Below are 19,487 nucleotides of genomic sequence, written 5' to 3'. Positions count from 1 at the left end.
ATACTGCAAGTTAACACCGTTAACGAGTTGGATTGGAAATGAAGACACCATCTGTCGGTGGTAGCCTCAAGAATGTTAGGAGAAAGTATATTGTTTTCTATATTCTTCCCTCCCCCCTTTTCAAACCTGGGACCTGATGGCAACCTTCACGGTGGTAGACGAGCATCTTAACATCACACCGCTCCAGGGTTTAAGCTACGGTCGCATTTTTTGCAAAATGCAAAAGAAAATCATAGAATGTAAAAGAAGTAGTAGCCACTTTCGTAAAAATGTGTACAGGAGGTACGAAACGAGTAGACATCCATCCATCAATCATTACATTAGCATTGTAGCATTTTGCTAAAGCTCCCCCCCCCCCATTTTCACTTTTTTGCAAAAAGAATTTTTTATCCAGCTTAAACCCTGCACCACTCTGGCACAAAATGGCTTCACTAGATGGTTTTGTGCATGTCTCCAATTGCAAATGAGCATCTGAAATCTGATCTATCTTAGCAGTGTGCTGTAAGTAGGGGAAAATATATGTAGTGATCTCTCTTTCACTTATATACCACTTATACCCATCTGTATAAGTGGTATATAAGTGAAAGCAGTCCAATTATCGTCCAGTAAGTTTGATGAGCTCCCTCTCGAAAATTTTGGAAATTATTATCAAAAAGCAATTGGTAAAGTGGCTAGACGAGAATAGTGTATTGTCGATAATCATCATGGGTTCAGAAAGGGGAAGTCATGTGTAACTAACCTCCTTTGCTTCTATAATCATGTGACTAAGGCTTTGGGTAAGGGCAAAAATGTAGATGATGTTTACCTTGATTTCCAGAAGGCATTCGATCAAGTCCAACATGGTAAACTCTTGAAACATTTTCACGAGGTTGGGATTGGAGGCAAGTTGCTGAAACGGATAGAATCGTGGTTGAGAGATAGGTCACAACGGGTTATGGTGAACAGAGAATTCTATGATTGTACAGGCGTCACCAGTGGAGTTCCTCAAGGAAGTGTCTAAAGTGTGCCCATCACTTTTTATCGATAAACTCCATCAGGGTATCTGGTATTGATAACAAATTCGCAGATGATGTGAAGCTAATGGGTGTAATTGGGAAGCAAAGTGATAGGTAGTTGCTCCAGACCCACTTGAACAGGATTGGAACATGGGCAAATGAATGTAGCATGAAGTTTAGCATTGCAAGTGCATGGTCACTCGTTTTGATTTGAACGACCTACGTTTCTCTTACAAGTTGAATGGTTTCACTATCCCGAATACAACTAGGGTGACTGATTAGGGAATTCTTGTTGACGAATGACTTAGGTTTTCTGAGCATTGTTCAGCGGTGGTCAAAAAATCAAATAGAATGCTCGGTTTTATTTTCAAAAATGTGGCTTCACGTTCCTCTAAAGTCATTCTTTTGTTTTTCCAAGGCCTAGTTCGTCCTGGACTAGAGTATGCTGTAAGGCTTTACGGAGAGGACTTGGTTGAAGTGGTACAGAGAAGAGCTACGTGTGTCCTTGTTGGCACATGCGGCTTGAGTTATGAAGAGAGACCTCATTTTTTGAATATGTTTACACTGGATGAACGCAGATGTTGGGGAGATATGATCGAAGTGTTAAAAATTTTCAACTGTATGGATAGGATGGACCATGATTCATTAATTCGCCGTGAATCAACTGCTTTTACAAGGAGACACCAGTATTGTTTGGTAAGGGACAATTCTGGGTTATGGTGTCGCAGGGAATTTTTCTCTAATAGGGTTGTTAATAAATGGAATAGCTTACCCCTGGAGACAGTAAATTCTAACACAATTGACAGGTTTAAAAGGAAATACAATGAAAATGTTGGGGTAAATTGAGAAGCTATTCATACTTAGAATAAGACAACCATAAATACATTTTATGTGCATTTTATAATATTTTATCATGTATATGTATATATATATATATTGTTTGTAATTTTTGTGATTAAATTTTTAATTGGATTGCTGTATTTTAGTAATATATAACATCCATACTTGTTATGGGCATCTTTTTCTCAGCCACCTCGGTGGGCATTTTGCCTGTTATGGCCTTGTATTTGTATTTGTTTCTCTCAGTTATAAGACAATTTTCTACTCTTCTGGTCAAAGAGACTGTATTAGGTTGATAATGCTATTCACTTATATGTCTCTCTCACTTATGTGTCTTTTCTTCTTGTTCCCTCACACCAATGCACAAATGAGAGATCACTGTATTATGAAGAGGAGGTCTCATGAGTTCAGGCAATCTGCAGCAGGGCTGGCAAGGTTTTGCCATAGTGGGGAAAAAACCACAGAAAAAACCTGAGTAAAAATCATGAAAAAAAAGAATTGCCCCAGCAAAAATAGTTTTAGTCAAAAAAAATTTTAGTTTAAAATATTGCACCTTTGTGGAGCAAGTTAAGATTCTCCGAACTTGCTCCATAAAATTTCTATATTGTACTAACCATGAGAATAATAATTGAGTACAATGAATAATTAATGGAGTTATACACACATAAAGTTATTTTTGTTCCACTGCATTATTAGCAATACAATGGATACCACAAGTTACCTCAATTTGATAATTAAAAATTTTGCTCCCTTCAAATTGTTCAATCAATATTTGAATGTTCTTTAAAAAAATTTGTTTTACTATAATGCAAATTTTTTTCAATGTAATATTTGTTACAGATTCCAAAAAGACTACTTCTAACTCTCTCACTCCTCAAAAAAGAGCTGGAACTGAGCAAACTACAGCAAAAAATTGGCAAAGAGGTAAATTTTCATTTGATTTGTGGAAAGTTAGAGCTATATATAATACTGTTGCATAACAGTTTCAATGAAATAACGATGCCATTGGGATGCAGGTGTGGTGCTCATACATAGTTTTCACATATATATTGCACTATCAATTTCCTTCTTTTTTTTACAAAATTATTGTTTATGAAAATGAAGCTTTTTTGTGTTTTTTATTGGATATGAGAACAGAATTTCGTCCCCTGCATGCCAGAAGCATGAATGTGTGAATTTTCCCTTTTTTATCAGCTGGTTAGATAGCTTATTTTGCTATCTAAAATGGCCTGAAATGCAAATGTGTATCACCATTGAAACATATGCTACAAAACATTTTAGGAAAATAACTTCCAAAGAGTAACATAGGTAGAGTAAACATTCAGATGCCATTTCCCATGTTTTTTTTTTCAAGATCATTGCACATTTGTACTTCTGGCATGAGAGGGGATGATATGTACTTAGTTTGTAGTATTTACATTCCAAATTTATTTTATAAAAATAATGGTATTTTATCTGAAAATTGTTATAAGTAACAATGTTTATAAATTTTTGGATATGTCAATAATTTAAATTTTGTCTTTAAGGTAGAAGAAAAGGTGAAAACCATGCATAGAAAATATATGCTTCAAGAGCAGCTGAAGGCAATTAAAAAAGAGCTTGGATTAGAGAAAGAAGACAAAGATGCTATTGAAGAAAGATTTCGGGAGAGATTGAAGGTCTGATTTTTCTTATATATACGTGTATATATATATATAACACGATCTTCATGTTTTCTCGAGATCTGTATGATCTGTCTAGGGAGTTTGTTAGCGTTAGTTTACACCATGCGCAAACCAAGATTCGAACCCAGACCTGCACAGTCGAAAGCTAGTATGCTAATCACTCGACTGCCAGGTGGCAAATTTGTATACTAATCTGATTGGTTCTGATTGAGTTCAAAATATGTGTACTTGTGTCTTAGTTAATTTTTAAGTTTTACCCGGGTGAACATAAATGAATCAGTGAGAAAAAAACAATACTAGTCCGAAATTCTCAATTCAGGATAATCAAGTTGTAAGTTTCAAATTTTTAGGCCACAATTTGTTGACCTCAAAAGTGAGCTAATTTTACCAAGGAAGGGAGGCTGGTCTAGCACTGTTCTTAAGCTCAATGTTTAGATCTACATTTATCAAACTGATTCATAAGAAGAAAAAAAAAAGTGGAATTCAGACATGTACTGTTCTTCTCGACAATTCAATTTTATGTATTCTCCTGTGACAAATGAGAAATATATCCATAATTACCAGCTATTATGCATGGTTACCTATCATATCAGTAAGTTTGATAAATTTTCCTAAATTTATCACTTTTACCAGTGATTATATATAATTTACTTTAACATTGTCTCTATGGAAGAAATTTTTGTTCCAGAGAATTTTATCCTTATGAGCAGGTTATCGGTTATCTGATTAAGCAGGGCTGACTATAAGAAAGAATGTTTCTAGACCTTCCAATGCAGCTTTAGTTTGTCCCCCACCCACCTCCAGATTAGTCATAAGAATACAATTTGCTCATATGTGATCTGATAATTATCTGGATAGAAAGATTTTATTGAATTTCTATTATTTCAATCTATTTACCTTTTGAATCACTGTAACTCAGGAGCTCTTTTTAATATACTTATATTTATTCACTTAAATTTCTACCTTAGGAACTGACAGTTCCAGCTGTAGTGATGGAAGTTATTGATGAAGAGCTTAATAAATTATCATTCTTAGACAACCATTCTTCAGAATTCAGGTAAGATGTCTCATTCATTTTTGTTTCTCATTCTTCACTTTGATCTTTTACATTGCCACTAGATTGGCCAATGAAATTGAAATCATAAATTTGTTCATTTGTATTAAAGTGTAACAAGAAACTACTTAGATTGGTTGACCAACATTCCATGGGGTAAGAGTAGCGAAGAAAATCTTGATCTAAAGAGAGCATCAGAAGTCTTGGAAGAAGATCATTATGGCATGGAAGATGTGAAGAAACGAATACTCGTAAGACTAAGAATAAAAATAAAAACAATATCTTTTAGTTCCTTCAAGTTTTTTAAATGTAACAAAGATACATTTCTTTGTCAAATGATGAAACCTCATAAAAGGATTGAAGAAAAACTGATCTAGAGATTATAAAGTATTTGCCTCTTGTACAGGCTGTCCCAAATTGTTTGTACAGCAGATATCTCTGCAGCCGTTGACTCTAGAAACACATTTTCAATTACACAAAGTTTTGAAATGATGTGCAGTTACTTAAAATCTCAATTTGTTTGAGAGGTTGTATACATGAAGAAATTAACATTTATACGGTCCCTGTGTGCTAAAAGCTAGGAAAAGTCATTTTTTAAATTAATTTAAAATAGATATTTCAAAAGCTGTGGTGTTACACTAACTTCTCGTTACCGTCATCCTACATCACCACTTCAATGGCACCACTTTTGGCAATTTGTGAACTGCACCTTCATTCATTGGTGATAAATGCTGAAAAATTCGAAGTCAGATATCTCTGTTAATATTGCATTTAAAAATATGAAATTTGTTGTAAATGACTTCTCAGAGCTGCATTTACATTTCACTAATTGGAAGTTTTAGCACACTTGGCCTGCATAAATAGTTGATTTTTCTATGTATACAACCCCTTGGAAAATTTAATCCATTCGGAGTGACTGTACGTCATTAGAAAACTTTTAAAACTTTTTAGATATATATATATATATATATATTCATTCAAGATGCGAGAGTTTTCAAGAGAAGTCAAGTTCACAGTTGATTTAGATTTCTACGAAGGCACATATATTCGAGCCTTCAAAAATACACTAGTAAACGATAATAAATCTATTTATACAAAATCTATTTTTTGTGATAATAAATCTATACTCTATACCCCCCAATCGCAACACCATGACTTAAATTCATTTCGAGCGGGAATTATAAGAAATTTTGATTAGACCAATCGGTTAGCACTATTCCGCAAGCATCCAATCAGGGCGCTGCATTAGTATCTCACACAGGCTCACAGCTTCATTCTGACCACAATGTTTGAAGTGAACAGACATAATTTTTCCGCTGAGCAACCGAGCGTTAAGATTTGGTATTCAACCCAAGTGGGAAATTCGGTGTGACTAGTGGTTAAATTTTCCTCTGAAGGCGGCACCCATTGGTGTTGAAATGCATTAGGACTTTTTGTATTTTTGTGTATTTGCCTTATTCGTTGGTGTCGTCTTAGTAAAATTTGTACGCTCTATGCTTACTTTGCTTCTTCATAGTATATAAGGTGTCCCATAAATTTAGACTTAGTTTAGATTTTAAAAAATCACAAAAAATCAACAAATCGATGTACCGGGTTGTGGTTTGCATCTTTAGACTTTTCAAAGACTCGGAAGACCATCTAGATTGAAGCAACTTCACCAATGTGTCTTTTCTGCCAGTGTCGACACCACAGTCTTTTGAAAAGGTATAATAATGAAGCATAGCCTTAATTTGATTCACATTCACTAATACCTGGGAAGAACTTGTTGATTCTCCCAGTGTTTTTTAACGGGATTAAATTTAGTATCGAGAAACAAGATCATGCAGCTCCACCTATGGATGATAATTTTGACTATTTTTTTCTTGTGTGAGAAAAATTTGACTTGATTGACAAAACCAAGGACACAAACCGCACCTCTCCCCATTTAAAAAATTTCTCTCCCTACACACATATCGATCAGGCATTTAGCATTTCAAATTCACACATAATATAACAGGCAAAATAGCCTGTCAAGTTGTTTGCTTCTGAATGTGGAAGGTAAGATGACAGTACTTCTCAATCATATAACAAGCATTTCTCAAACGAATATTAGCTGCATGCACACAACACACATGACACATTCCAACGTGCGCCTATTCATTAGAGAAGTGAGGGAATGTTTTAGAGGAATGTTATGGAGGTGCATGTGTGATTTAGTACTATGAAATTGCTGGGTGTTCATCAGGGTTTAAGCTATGGCCGCATTTTTCGCAAAATGCAAAAGAAAATCGTAGAATGCAAAAGAAGTAGTAGCCACTTTTGCAAAAATACGTACAGGAGGTACGAAACGAGTAGATATCCAACCATCAATCATTACATTAGCATTGTAGCATTTTGCTAAAGCTTCCCCCTCCCCTTTTCGCTTTTTTGCGAAAGGAATTTTTTATCCAGCTTAAACCCTGGTGTTCATTAATGTTTGTTTATTGCCATCATTGGTTGAATATAAATGTTTTATTATTATTTTTGTAAAGGAATTCATTGCTGTAAGCAATTTGAGAGGTACCACTCAGGGAAAGATTCTCTGTTTTCATGGTCCTCCTGGTGTTGGTAAAACAAGCATAGCGAAATCGATTGCCAGAGCATTGAACAGAAAGGTGAGTATCTCATACTAATTCTAATTTGTAATATTCTTTCATTGAATGTATGTTTTTGTTGCAGTGGTACTGTTTTTCTGTGTGCGTGTGAGGCTATGAAAATTTCTGGATTTCAATGTCAAGTTTGATACAGTGAAACCTTGCTACAATCCTTTCCATTCTTTTTTTCTGGAATTCTCAAAATGTTTTTGCATTTTTGATACTCAAAAAATGCATTAAAAAGATAAATGCCAGCAAATCTTTGTTTTAATTTTTTCAAATTTTGTTTCTGAAGAAATAATTCACTTTGTGCAAGTTTTTTCATCCAAGATGATTTAAGTTATATTCATCTTCACATACAATTTTTTCCAGAGTTTTATTACTGAATTTTATGTAATAAATCACACTTTTTCCAGAGGCATTTTCTCGTGGAAGCGATCTTAAACCTTCCCAAAAGTTGAACTTTAAGTGTCACCCTCTGATGAAAGCCCCAGAGTTTGTATTCACCATATTCCTAACTCAAAACTTGTCAAAGCTTAACTCCCTGATGGCAAAAGAAAAAAATTCGACAGTGAGAAAAAGCAACCCACATATTTGTGACACCAGTGTCTGAAAGGGATATATAATGATAAATCCCTCTACCATGATACTTTTTCAAATAGTGTTTGGAATTGCCTATAGTGTAATATTAAACTCCTCTTGATACAATAATGTTCTATACTATGAAAAATCTTGCAAAAACAATATTTTCTATATAATTTTTTAAACTGCTACAACAATATTATACTAATCTCACTGAAAATAGACTTCCATATATTTTTTAATTCCTTACCAGTTTTTGTGCTTTCAAATGGTGTTTTGTAAAATCAGCATTTTTAAACATCTACCTGCTGAAAGGAGTAATGAAGTTGCTGTTAAGCGGTTTTCTGTGTAGTATATAAAAGTATTGTGCGATAAACCACTTTGCAGGTTGAAACAGGTCGTCAAATTTTATTCATCAACTAATCAATTTGAATTTTTCGCTGCAAATTAATAGTTACAAATGCATTTTAGGATGGTACTAATAATGTCAATTTAAAAAAGATGCCAGCAATAGTATGAATTTGGCGGGGGACTGATGATAATGCTACTTCTTGGTATAAGGATAACCCTATCGACAACAATATTTTTTCTTGGTGTGCAGAGTGTCGTTATATTGAGCTTCACTGTATTCTCGAAAAAAAGAGGATATTAAATCAAAGTAAAAAAAGTAGGCTATTTATGGTAGCATTTCTCGTAAATCATTGTTAATTATAATTGTGTTAAGATTGTATGAGATTATAATAAAGTGATGTTTTATAGTATTTTAGGTTTAGTGTTGGTGGTATGACTGATATAGCTGAGATAAAAGGACATAGGTTTGTGTGGATTTCTTTCATTTTGGTAAACTGATTCTATCACATGACAGATTTATTTTTCTCATCCTTTTCATCAAAGCATTTTGGAACCAAAATATGCATCACCTTGTTGATGAAATTAAATACAGTCGAACCCTGTTGTAGCTCCAACTCCGCTTAGTACCATAACTTTTCTGTCAACAAATCTTCCATATAGGGATTATAATGTAAAAAAACTGTTTTAGTGCCAACTCAATATAACACCAACTATTGTTTGAATGCATAAAGTGATGTGTCAGTTTGCGAGAATTTCCACAACATTTCTTCTCCCATTATTTTGCTTCTTTTTTTCAAAAGAAGTTGAGGATTTATCTTTTTCATTCCACTGTTATTATCAATAAGCAAATATGAAAATTTTTAACAGCTGGCTGATGCGAAGATGAATTTTAGGAAAGAAATTCAACTTAGAAAATAAATTCTGCCCTTGCAAGGGCGTAGCAGGGGGGGGGGGACTTAGATGGTCTGGTTCCCCCGAAACGTGAGAAAATGACCGAAAAAAGGGAAAGAGATGGCCAAATCTATTGTTCTATCACTTTAGTCCCCCTGAAATGAAAGTGGTTCCCCCGAATTTCGTTCGGGGGACCACTTGCTAGGCCCCTGCTTGCCGGGAATTGAACCCATATCCCCTTACTTGCTGGGTGAAATCAAGTGAGGGAAATTTCTTTTTTCGAAAGATTTTCTGTGAATGGATCTGTGAAACGTATTGTACATTGAAAAAAGTACAGTAATTCATGATATGCATTACAGTTTCATTTTAACACCTCACAATGTCTGTGGCAGCAGGATTTTAGCTTAAAGGAGAAAAAAAATGTACTTTGTGTTTTAAAACTAAAAAAAAATTAATGCATTGAACATTTTGTAACCAATGTGGGAAAGAAAAACAGAGTTATCTTGTTTTACCAATCCAGTATCCATTTACCATACATCCTGTTTGATCAAATGGGATGTATAGTAACTGTATTTGCAAACAGGAATTTTTTTGGATATAATTAATTATTCAGGTATTGTTATCATAAACTCAGAGTCCCAATGTGTGCATATTAAGCGGCATGGACTGTATTGACTATTTCTTTTTTAATGCTTAAACATCTGTATAACTTGCCATTCTGAAATTTATAGTTCAGGATAAGTGTACCAATGGAAAGTTTCAAGAATTTAAAAAAATGGTATGTTTGGTTCCTTTGATATCAAGTATTTTGGAATTTAAAATATTTATTTTACTTTTATTTGCATAGGAGGACATATATTGGTGCAATGCCTGGAAAGATCATACAGTGCATGAAAAAAACCAAGACAGAGAATCCATTAATATTGATTGATGAGGTACTGTTAATGTGCATTTTCCTCCCTAACAGAAATTTGTGTGTTATTTCATTTGAGGCTTTAGTGCAGTGGTTCCCAAACCTTTTTAGGTTACAGAGCACTAGTGTTTTATCTAGCCTCCAATACGACTTTAGTACACCATTTCCCAGTCTTCTCATGAAGCACAATTTGGGAATCGCTGCTTTAGTTCATTAATACAGTAAAACCTGTCTTTAACGGAACCTGTGTTAAGTAGAAACCTGTCTTCAACAGATAAAAATATTGGTCCCGTGATTTTAATGCTAAAACCTTAAAAATCTGGATTTAACGGAACCTATCTAACACGGAAACGGAAAGGAAAATTGTATAGTATGCTCTTAACGGAAAATTTCAAACAAACACTACAGATGTTTCCCAAACCAATAGGCCAAGGGAATCACACAAAATGTTGAAGTGATCTACTGAAATTTTTTTATGCAATCTCTGTTTGCCAATGCGAGTTCTTTATCATCTGCCACTACATTAGCAAAATCTGTTTCCATACTTGATGCTGGGATTTTAATAAGCCATATGTAGTAAGGCAGTTACTTCCTGAGAGAGAAATCGTTACAAAATCTTTCAGAAAAGCAGGCTTTTCTACAAGAGAAGCCAGTGCAAATGATATGTAAGCTGTACAAAATTGCATGCAAGCTGCTTTCCGTGAACCCAGTGCGAAGAATTACATAAACCTAGATGAAAAAGTACAAACTGAACCTGACACAACTAATATAGACACCCTCATTGAAAGTTTTAGAAAAAGCCAAAAAGAAGAGAATGAAGATGAGGTGAATGTTGCTATTTTCAGAAGAAAAAACTATGTAGGGTGAAATTTTATACAGGTGCTGTCAAAAACCTTCAAAGAACTGCATGAATGAAACTGCTTTGAAGAAATTTAGCTTTGCAGCATAATGACTTGGGCATTTTTTGCATTATTTCTGAAACAAAACTATTTACTGAAAGTCAGGCAGCGAAGAACGGGAACTGCATGTAGAAAATACTCTGTTATTGACCATTGGAAAAAAAATTATTTACAGTAGTGTTTTAAATTTTTTACTCACTATTCGGCGATGCGAATAGTTAATGTATATAGTGGACAGTATATAGTGTAATGTTCAAGTAAATGCATTAAATAATGTATCATATCAAGTGATGAATATTTCATAATTACTTATTATTTACTAATTAATGTATGTTTTATTTATTTTTAAATTTACTTTATTTCAGTTATTTTATTTTTATTTTATTTCAATTTTTCCAAGATTTTTACATAATTTTACACATTATGGCAATTGCAATTGAACCTCTATTAAGCAGAAACCTGTGTTCAATGGAAAAAATTTTCTGTCCTTTGCAATTCCGTTGAAGACAGGTTTTACTGTATGTAGTATCAATGTTTTTAAGTTTTAATTCCAACAGGTTGATAAAATTGGTAGAGGCTATCAAGGCGATCCTTCATCGGCGTTATTGGAAGTGTTGGATCCAGAACAGAATGCTAATTTTCTTGACCATTATTTGGATGTACCAGTTGATCTTTCTAAGGTGATAAAATTTCAGAATCACAGCTTAACTATATTTCCTTTTTCTTCTCTTCCTTCTCACAACTTGTATATATTGTGATGGTTTAGATTGTGTATTACACATTAGATGTCTGTTGATGTGGCAAAGAATTTAATTTTATATAATTTATGTTTGTAGGTGCTGTTTATATGCACCGCAAATGTCACAGATACGATTCCTGAACCCCTCAGAGATCGCATGGAAATGATTGAAGTTTCAGGATATGTTGCGGAGGAGAAAGTTGCTATTGCTGAAGTAAGTGCTCACAAATTTATATATTTAATCATCTGTGAAATTTCAATTGCTTTATAATGAAGTTTTGACTAATAAAGGGATGAATCACATCACAATGATGACCAGCTAATATCCATAATAACTTGTGCAACTACAACTAGGTGGTCTCAGATTGACAAGCACTATGTACCAAGTGGTAAAATCACACCTACAAAATTGAACAAAGCTAAAATTTAACACTTGTACTACTAAACCACAAATCCTCCTCGTCCATATTCCTCTGTGATACTTCTAACGAATTGGTACATGTTGTGAACCTAAACATAAAGCTTGGTTTTTTGTTTGATGCTTGTTATAGTGCTGTCATCTGGCATCTATTTTTCAAACTATTAGTGAATTATAATGACTGAAGATTTGTAATGTAGGTTTGTTGCTCTCTGTGGCGAGACTTTTTAACAAAGAGATCAGCTTGCATTCATGTATCAAAGTTGGGAACCACAGAAAACCAACTTCAGCCAACCACCATTGTGGTGCCACTAGAGTTTAAACCCGGGTCTAATGAGACTAGTCTGTCACTATGACAACTCAACCGCCAAAGCGGCAACAACAACACTATGTACTGAAATATATTGAGCGTCGGTTATTACAACTGTTAATGTCAGGTCTTCAAGAACTATTACCATCATGAAGGCGCAAATCATCGTTTCTTTGACAATGATTCAAGGAGTACCAGGACTGTCCCTTTTTTAGCTGTTTGCCATCCTTATGAAAAGTTCTTGAAACAATGAAATGATATTGCATGAAGCTGCATCCTCATACAGCTCTACGATTTCATATTTTCTTTGCCATTTTACTAAAAAACCCTTTTTTGATTGAAAGTTCCAATGTTCATTGTAAATACTATCCATTTTTTTAGAGATAGAATGACATTTGTACAAGGTTTTAACAACTGGCTGTTGCAAAGATGAATTTTTTTTGTAAAGAGAAAACTCAACTGTCTTTGTGGGGAATCGAACCCACGTCCTTTCACTTTCCGGGTGAATGCCCTTGACCACTAGACTAGAGAGGATACAAATATCTCAATCTTCCCTTGGGGCTCGTGTGCACTGAAAGGGACCATACATGAACGGCTAGACAAGATTTGTTGCCTTTGTAGTCTAGTGATCTAGGGTGTTCACCCGGAAAGTGAAGGGACATGGGCTTGATTCCCCGCAAAGGCAGTTGAATTTTCTCTTTCCAAAAAAAAAAATTCATCTTCGCAACAGCCAGTTGTTGAAACCTTGTATGGATAGTGGAGAGTGACATCATCCTTTCAGAATGAGTTGTATCTCCATATTATTTTTGCTTGTTCCTGTTAAAAAATGTCTTTATCATGTATAGATCTATGGAGTAAAAAGTGCAACAATAGGTCTTTAACTCTACAGCAAAATACTATACTTCTCAAGATCTAGGTGATTCTGGATAAGAGAATTTTTAGATTATGGATCCAGTTTTTTTATTTTCCAAGTTTTCTTATTTAAAGCAGTGAAATGCTTCTTTGATTCATATTTTCTTTTGAAAGAAAACTAATGAAGCAATATAAAGGGTCATTAGTTAATTCTCCTTGTTTCATTTCACTGGCAAACGTTACTCGTAAAGGTATACTTCCAATTACAAAAATTCAGGGCTCCCACTCATCCTACTTTTCCTACTTTTGATTAAAATATCCTACTTTTGTCCTACTTTCCCTAACCAAATCCTATGTACAAAATTTGTGTAATTGGTTTTAATTGAGCAGAGAATCATTGGTATATTATCAAATAGTACAAATGTTGTAGATTGCAATTAATGATTCTGCCAAAGCAGAAATTTTATAGCTTACGAGATTATTTGGGGGGGGGGGTCATATGTGGACCATTTGGTTTATTAATTTTTGATTTGATTAGTTTAAGGGTTCAACAAGTAGAGTAGTCATCTAAGACTTTTGCCTAGTTGAATTATAGGTATTGGGCAGTAATTAATATTCATCATTCAAAATTATGGCACACATTTTGTGTATAGGTAAAACAACAACAGTTTACATTACAAAGTAGTTGGATACATAAGCTTATTCTAGGTTTGCTGATTCTGATGATACCCAATAGCATTCCATTGTGTTCTGTATAAACAATATATACACTCATTGCCATAAAAATTTGTGCACCCAGAAGAAGTCGTCAAAATGAAACGAAATTTTACACATGTAAGTACTACGTTGATATAAGTAAGTGATTAGAAAATCCAAGAAAAAGGATAATTTATTGCAGAAAAAAGTACAGATGAACAGAAGTTTTAGTACTCTGTTGGACCTCCTCTCGCGCGAATGCACTATGCGATACGAGTGGGCATTGAGGCATACAAGTTCCGTATGATGTCCTGAGACATATCGTTCCACAGTTGCTGCAAATGCGCCTCTAGTTTGACCAACCTCGTAGGGTGTCCAATTTGCCGTCCCAAATGATCCCAAATGATATGCTCGATTGGTGACAAATCTGGGGATAGAGCAGGCCAGGGAAGGGTGGTAATGTGGCGGAGGCAGTCTTGTGACATCCTTGCTGTGTGTGGCCTAGCATTGTCTTGTTGGCCTGACAAGGCCTGGGAGCCCTGCCATGAGTGGCAACACATGTGGCTGAAGGATGTTATGGACGTACCGCTGGGCTGTCATTGTGCCATGGATCAATATTAGGGTGACCGTGTATCGTAAGCAATAGCACCCCATACCATGACACCAGCTGTGGGAGCGGTGTGTCGCTGTAAAGCGAAGGCAGGATTGAAGCATTCACCATGGGGCCTCCACACACAAGCACGATTGTCATCACTGCTCAAGTTGAATCTCGATTCGTCGCTAAAGACGACCTGGTTCCATTCCGTTGCAGTCCAATCCCGTCGTGCTCGACACCACTCCAAACGGAGGCGTTGGTGGGTGGGTGTCATTGGCAGCACATGTAATGGGCGCCGCGATACCAGATGTCCTTCAGCCAGGCGCCTTACGATGGTTCGAGAAGACACAGGGGCCCGTAGTGAAGCTGCTGCCTGTGTCTGGATAGCGGCCAATGAGGCAGTTGGCTCTACGCGTGCGTTTCGGATGATGTGACGGTCTTCTCGACGACTGGTCTGTCGAGGGCGTCCTGAACCTGGTCGCCATGTAAATGACGTCTCTTCTGTCCACTGGTCCCAACACCTTCTCACAGTAAAATCAGAACGGCCTAGTTGACGAGCTACTCGCCGAGCTGACCACCCAGCTTCCATCATCCCAATGATTCTTCCCCTATCAAACTCTGACAACTGCTCATATGGTCTTCGACGGCGGTGTAACGGCATGTCTACCTCAGCATTTCCTTTGCAAACGATTAAATACATTCCAGCAAGCTCTGCTTACCTGTTTTATACTCCAAGGAGAACGAAGTTCAACGCCCTCTAGTGGCATTACGCAATGCGCAATCACGCTGCATTTCTAATCATTTGCATATCTGCCCGATATGTACCTTCAGGCCAACTTTCGTTTCGATCCCACAATTATTTCTTGGTGCGCAAATTTTTATGTAATGAGTGTATATACAATACTCAGCAAAGAGCTAGAAATGAAAGTGCTTCATTTTTCAAAAAACTATTACACTGGTATTGAACAGTAAAATGTAAACAAATCCCTTTAAAAAGGGGATGGCAATGCAGTAAAACCATCTGGTTCACCTTGACTTATTTACATCGGAACTTGTAATTTACATATTTTGTACACTGTGCTTTTGAAAGTGGTCCCCGAAGGAGCATAATTGTTGAAAATCTTACATGCCTTCATAATTTGCTGTACGTTGTCGAAGAGAGTTGACAGGTTGGACTGTGGAAGACTAAAAAAAAATTTAATTTATAATTTGAGGAGAACAGAAAAGAATTTTCTTGGCTGCTAGTGCACTGTTTTGGCCAAAAATTGTTTTTGTAACCAAGTCATTTCTGTCATTTTGCTTTGACTTAGTCGTATAGGATACTGAAATAGTGCTATTGAAAAAAATTAATGGGCCGAATTAATGAAAAGAAGGAAATGCTCACAAGTAAAAGGGTCGAAGTAGAAGCATGAACATTGAAGTAAAAGGAAATGCTAAAAGCAAATCCTTTAATCTGTATTAATAATGATTATCTTTTACTCACAAGTAAATCATTCTCATCTATTAGTAAAAGGCGAACAGGAGCCAATCACGTTGTCTCCTGGAAATCAGCTGTTTTGCCCTTTAACTACCTTCTCTACAGGTTGGGGGGGGGGAGGGGCTCTTTAATCTGAATCCTGAACTGATTGCGAACTCACAAATTTTTATAAATTTGAGTTGAAACAAATTTTTTATTCGGGATAATTGTCTATTAGCTTAGCTAATTTTTTTCTCACTACTTTTCCTTGATATTGAAGGTGATTTATATTCCCATCATAATCCACACCTCCGTTGTCTTCATTTTCTTGAGGGTCCCTTTCATATAGTTCAAAGATTTGGCTATATTGTGCAAGCAACACATGCAATCACGAAAATATCCGGAAAATTGTGATTGCATGTGTCATGCAGTTTTACACGACAAAAATATTTCAGGATAAGAAATCACCGCTTCAGCTGTCCGAAACATCTCAACTATTTCTTTTTTTAGAAGCCATTGGATTTCTTTTCTGCATTCTCGGCTGCATTTGAGAATGGAGTCATCAGGCAAGGTTCTAGTCCATAACCGTCATCAATCATTAGAATCGTGTCTTGCAGTTTATGCATGGCTTTTCTGACCTAAGAATTTCTCCAGATTCAGGAGTCGTGAACAGATCTAGGCCAACTAACATCAACCCCTGTGAAAATTTCTCCGCCATCACAAGTTGCTTGAATATTTAGAGTTGGTTTCCCTTTCTGGTTTATGTACTCATCACCATAGATTTTCGGTTTCAGTATCCCTACATGGGCACAATCAATCACCTTGATAACTGTTGGAAAGCGATATTTTCTCTGCCATAATTCCTTTGCCTCTAGTATTTCATCTTGCGTAGTTGAGAATTTTATCCAGCTATCGACCTGTGCTATTGTACAGTCTACGACATCACGTACAATCAGCGATACTGTAGCTTGCGAAACTCCAAGTTCCTCGGCAATTAAATTTTGATAACCAGGACCATTGAAATACCGCAAACATATTTTCATGTTTTACGATGATAAAAGTGTATCGTCTCTACATTAGACTTTTTCATCTATAAAGTAATTTGTTAGCCATTTCAAATTGTTTTCTTCAAAATGAAATAACCTTTTAAAATCGGAGGTATGTGGGTTTCGATGAGACTTGTAATTTTTCACTTTTCTCACATTAACTAACTCAGCCATAACAGAATGAAAATGCAGAACAATCTTTTCCTTCACAGATGAGTCTGCCACTGACCAGCTTCATCATTTCTGAAGGATTTGCTCTTGCTAGTAAATAAAAGGTGCTTTTTATTAATAACCACTTACTTGATTCTCCAGTAAAATGCCAACTGAAGAAGGATTTGCTTTTACTAAAAAAGAAAAGGTTTTGCTTTTTTTATTAATATGAGAGGAAGGATTTACTTTATTTTTTAAAAAAAAGTTTTTTAGGAATTCCTTTTTGTTATCAAATTCACATTCCTGTGATCGTAAGGAGTTGCTATAACAATGAAGTACCGGTTTTTCCTAATGGCGAATCCACCTCAATATACGAATGCAAAAGGTTTAACATTTTTTTGTTGGCATTTCTCAGATCAGAAATATATATATATTTTTTTTTCTGAAGATAGTAAATGACAGATTTTTTGATTATCACATGTACTTAAAGCATTATGTTTCCATTTGCAGCTTTTACCTGCCACATCACTTGGCGTTTTCAGCTTGCTTGGAAATTTGCTTAATCACAGAAAAAATAATAGAGCACTGGATAAGTTCTAAAACACTTAACCCTTTACTGATTCTTGGAGGATACTCTGAAGTCCATGAAATAACATTTTTGCTTTCTGAAATGGACTACCAAACTTTCACTGCTTACCTAAACCCCCCCTTCCCCCAAATCCTCTCTTACCATTCAGCTCCTATATTGTGTTGTTTCAAAACAACTGTGAGTTTTATCGTGAAGCTTGAGCTGACTTTTTTGAAATCCAATTAATGGAGCATCTACACTTGTCTTTCTCATTCCTGCCCCTAACAAAAGTTGTCAATCATCCCTCCCTACCCTTTCACAATAATCTCTTATATACCCTTAAACCCCCCTCCCCCATATATCGGGTGTTTGCTTGTAGAGCCATCTACGGTTGTTATGGCCAGTAAAGAGTTAATTAAGTAAACTGTTCAGCACGAAGAAATGAAATTAAGAAATAAAATTTTTTGATCAAAGCTGACATTAATGGCTGATCACATTCAATCGCTTTCATTGTTTCCACTTTACAAGAAATTTGAAAACTGCAGTAGACATTAGCGATACATCAAGGGGGAAAAAAGAAAGTGAATCAAAAACATAAATGTAATAGAGAAAGTTAAAATGATATTGGGTAAAGAAAAAAAACCTAAGTCCCCTGGTTGAGGAAGAAAGAAAATCTCAGCAGTGGGTCTGGATTAAAGATAGGTTTTACTGTACATTAGGGATAGACAAATCCCAGGTTCTAGGTCATCATCGCAGCTAAAAAAACAGGTATTGGTGCCTAAAATTTTCTTTGTGTAGTTACATAATTGCAAGCACACTCAGAGTTACGCAAAATGTTTGGAAATTATACATGGTTCGTACGGTCCTTGAAAACCTTGAAAAGTCCTTGAAAAAAAAAAGTTCATTTTCAAGGCCTTGAAAGTACTTGAAAATAAATAAGAGTCCTTGAAAATAAATAGGAGTCCTTAAAAATAAATAAGAGTCCTTGAAAAAGAATTTTTTTTTAAGAATTCTGTGAGAGTCCTTGAAAAATTTGTGTTTTCCGAAATAGTTTTCGCCACTTTTTTTTTTTACTTCGTAAGTGACGTCCTTAAAAAAGTGCAAAGCACAGGGAAAAAGCCTTAGTAGCCAATAACCCTGGATAATTGGATTTAAAGCACGTTTTTCCCCATTATTATAAAGCCGGGTTTTCGTAGGAGCAGGTTTTTTGTGCCGCGTGCAAAGTGAATCGCCCAGCGTGACACGCCGTCCACTCAATAATAATAAGAAAACAAGTTCGACTGTTTTCCTAGAGAGCGCGACAAGCCTCACACGGCAGTGTTTTACGTCGGGCGTGATTGGCTGACTGTTTCTGGAGGAGTCAAATGCGTTGTGCGCCACTCGTTTTACCGATCTTCTCTTCATTTTTGTTTTCTTTTACTTCCCTTCATCGAGCTCGATGCTTCCCTTCAAACCGGAGCATGCAGATGACAGAGTAGCTGATAGCAGGGCCGTGAGCTGATGCGCCACGGTAGGAATACACAAACGCGTAGTGTGATTATGTGAAACGTTTCTGTCGACGCGAAATAATACAGTTCGGTTCATGCGGTGCCAAAAACCTATGTTGGAATGTTTTTTCCCTTTTTATTCTCTGTGCACGTGGAACCGCTCGGCCCGACGCAATATGTAAATCGCTGGCGGCATGCTCACGGGAGCTCGGCTTTGTACTGTAGGCTGGTTTTTTTCCGCGTCTATGTCGGGATTGTTTTTTTTTCTCCGAGATTGCCGGTTGTTATTTGTCGGCCGTTTTATTTATTTATTTCTTTTATGATCGTAAATAATCTTGTTTTTTTTCCTTGCAACTTTTATGGAATAAA

The 19,487-nt window shown here is 35.8% G+C and overlaps 1 protein-coding gene across 1 annotated transcript in view; it reads left to right on the top strand.

Annotated features, from left to right (window-relative positions):
- Lon (lon protease homolog, mitochondrial) overlaps window positions 1-19,487 on the top strand; it is a 54,129-nt gene that overhangs the window by 15,987 nt on the left and 18,655 nt on the right. The window contains exons 8-16 of the mRNA XM_089255784.1: window positions 2,676-2,759; window positions 3,362-3,493; window positions 4,468-4,556; window positions 4,666-4,804; window positions 7,064-7,186; window positions 8,507-8,562; window positions 9,837-9,924; window positions 11,359-11,481; window positions 11,638-11,754. Coding sequence (XP_089111910.1) covers window positions 2,676-2,759; window positions 3,362-3,493; window positions 4,468-4,556; window positions 4,666-4,804; window positions 7,064-7,186; window positions 8,507-8,562; window positions 9,837-9,924; window positions 11,359-11,481; window positions 11,638-11,754 — 951 coding nt within the window. The remainder of the gene's footprint in view (window positions 1-2,675; window positions 2,760-3,361; window positions 3,494-4,467; window positions 4,557-4,665; window positions 4,805-7,063; window positions 7,187-8,506; window positions 8,563-9,836; window positions 9,925-11,358; window positions 11,482-11,637; window positions 11,755-19,487) is intronic.

This window comes from Pholcus phalangioides, unplaced genomic scaffold (assembly GCF_987345545.1).
Source record: "Pholcus phalangioides strain wild (caught in Gottingen) unplaced genomic scaffold, Ppha-v1.0 ptg000172l_1, whole genome shotgun sequence".
NCBI lineage: Eukaryota > Metazoa > Arthropoda > Arachnida > Araneae > Pholcidae > Pholcus > Pholcus phalangioides.
The sequence above is the reverse complement of the archived record's forward strand: the minus strand, read 5'-3'. Positions and strand labels throughout refer to the sequence as shown.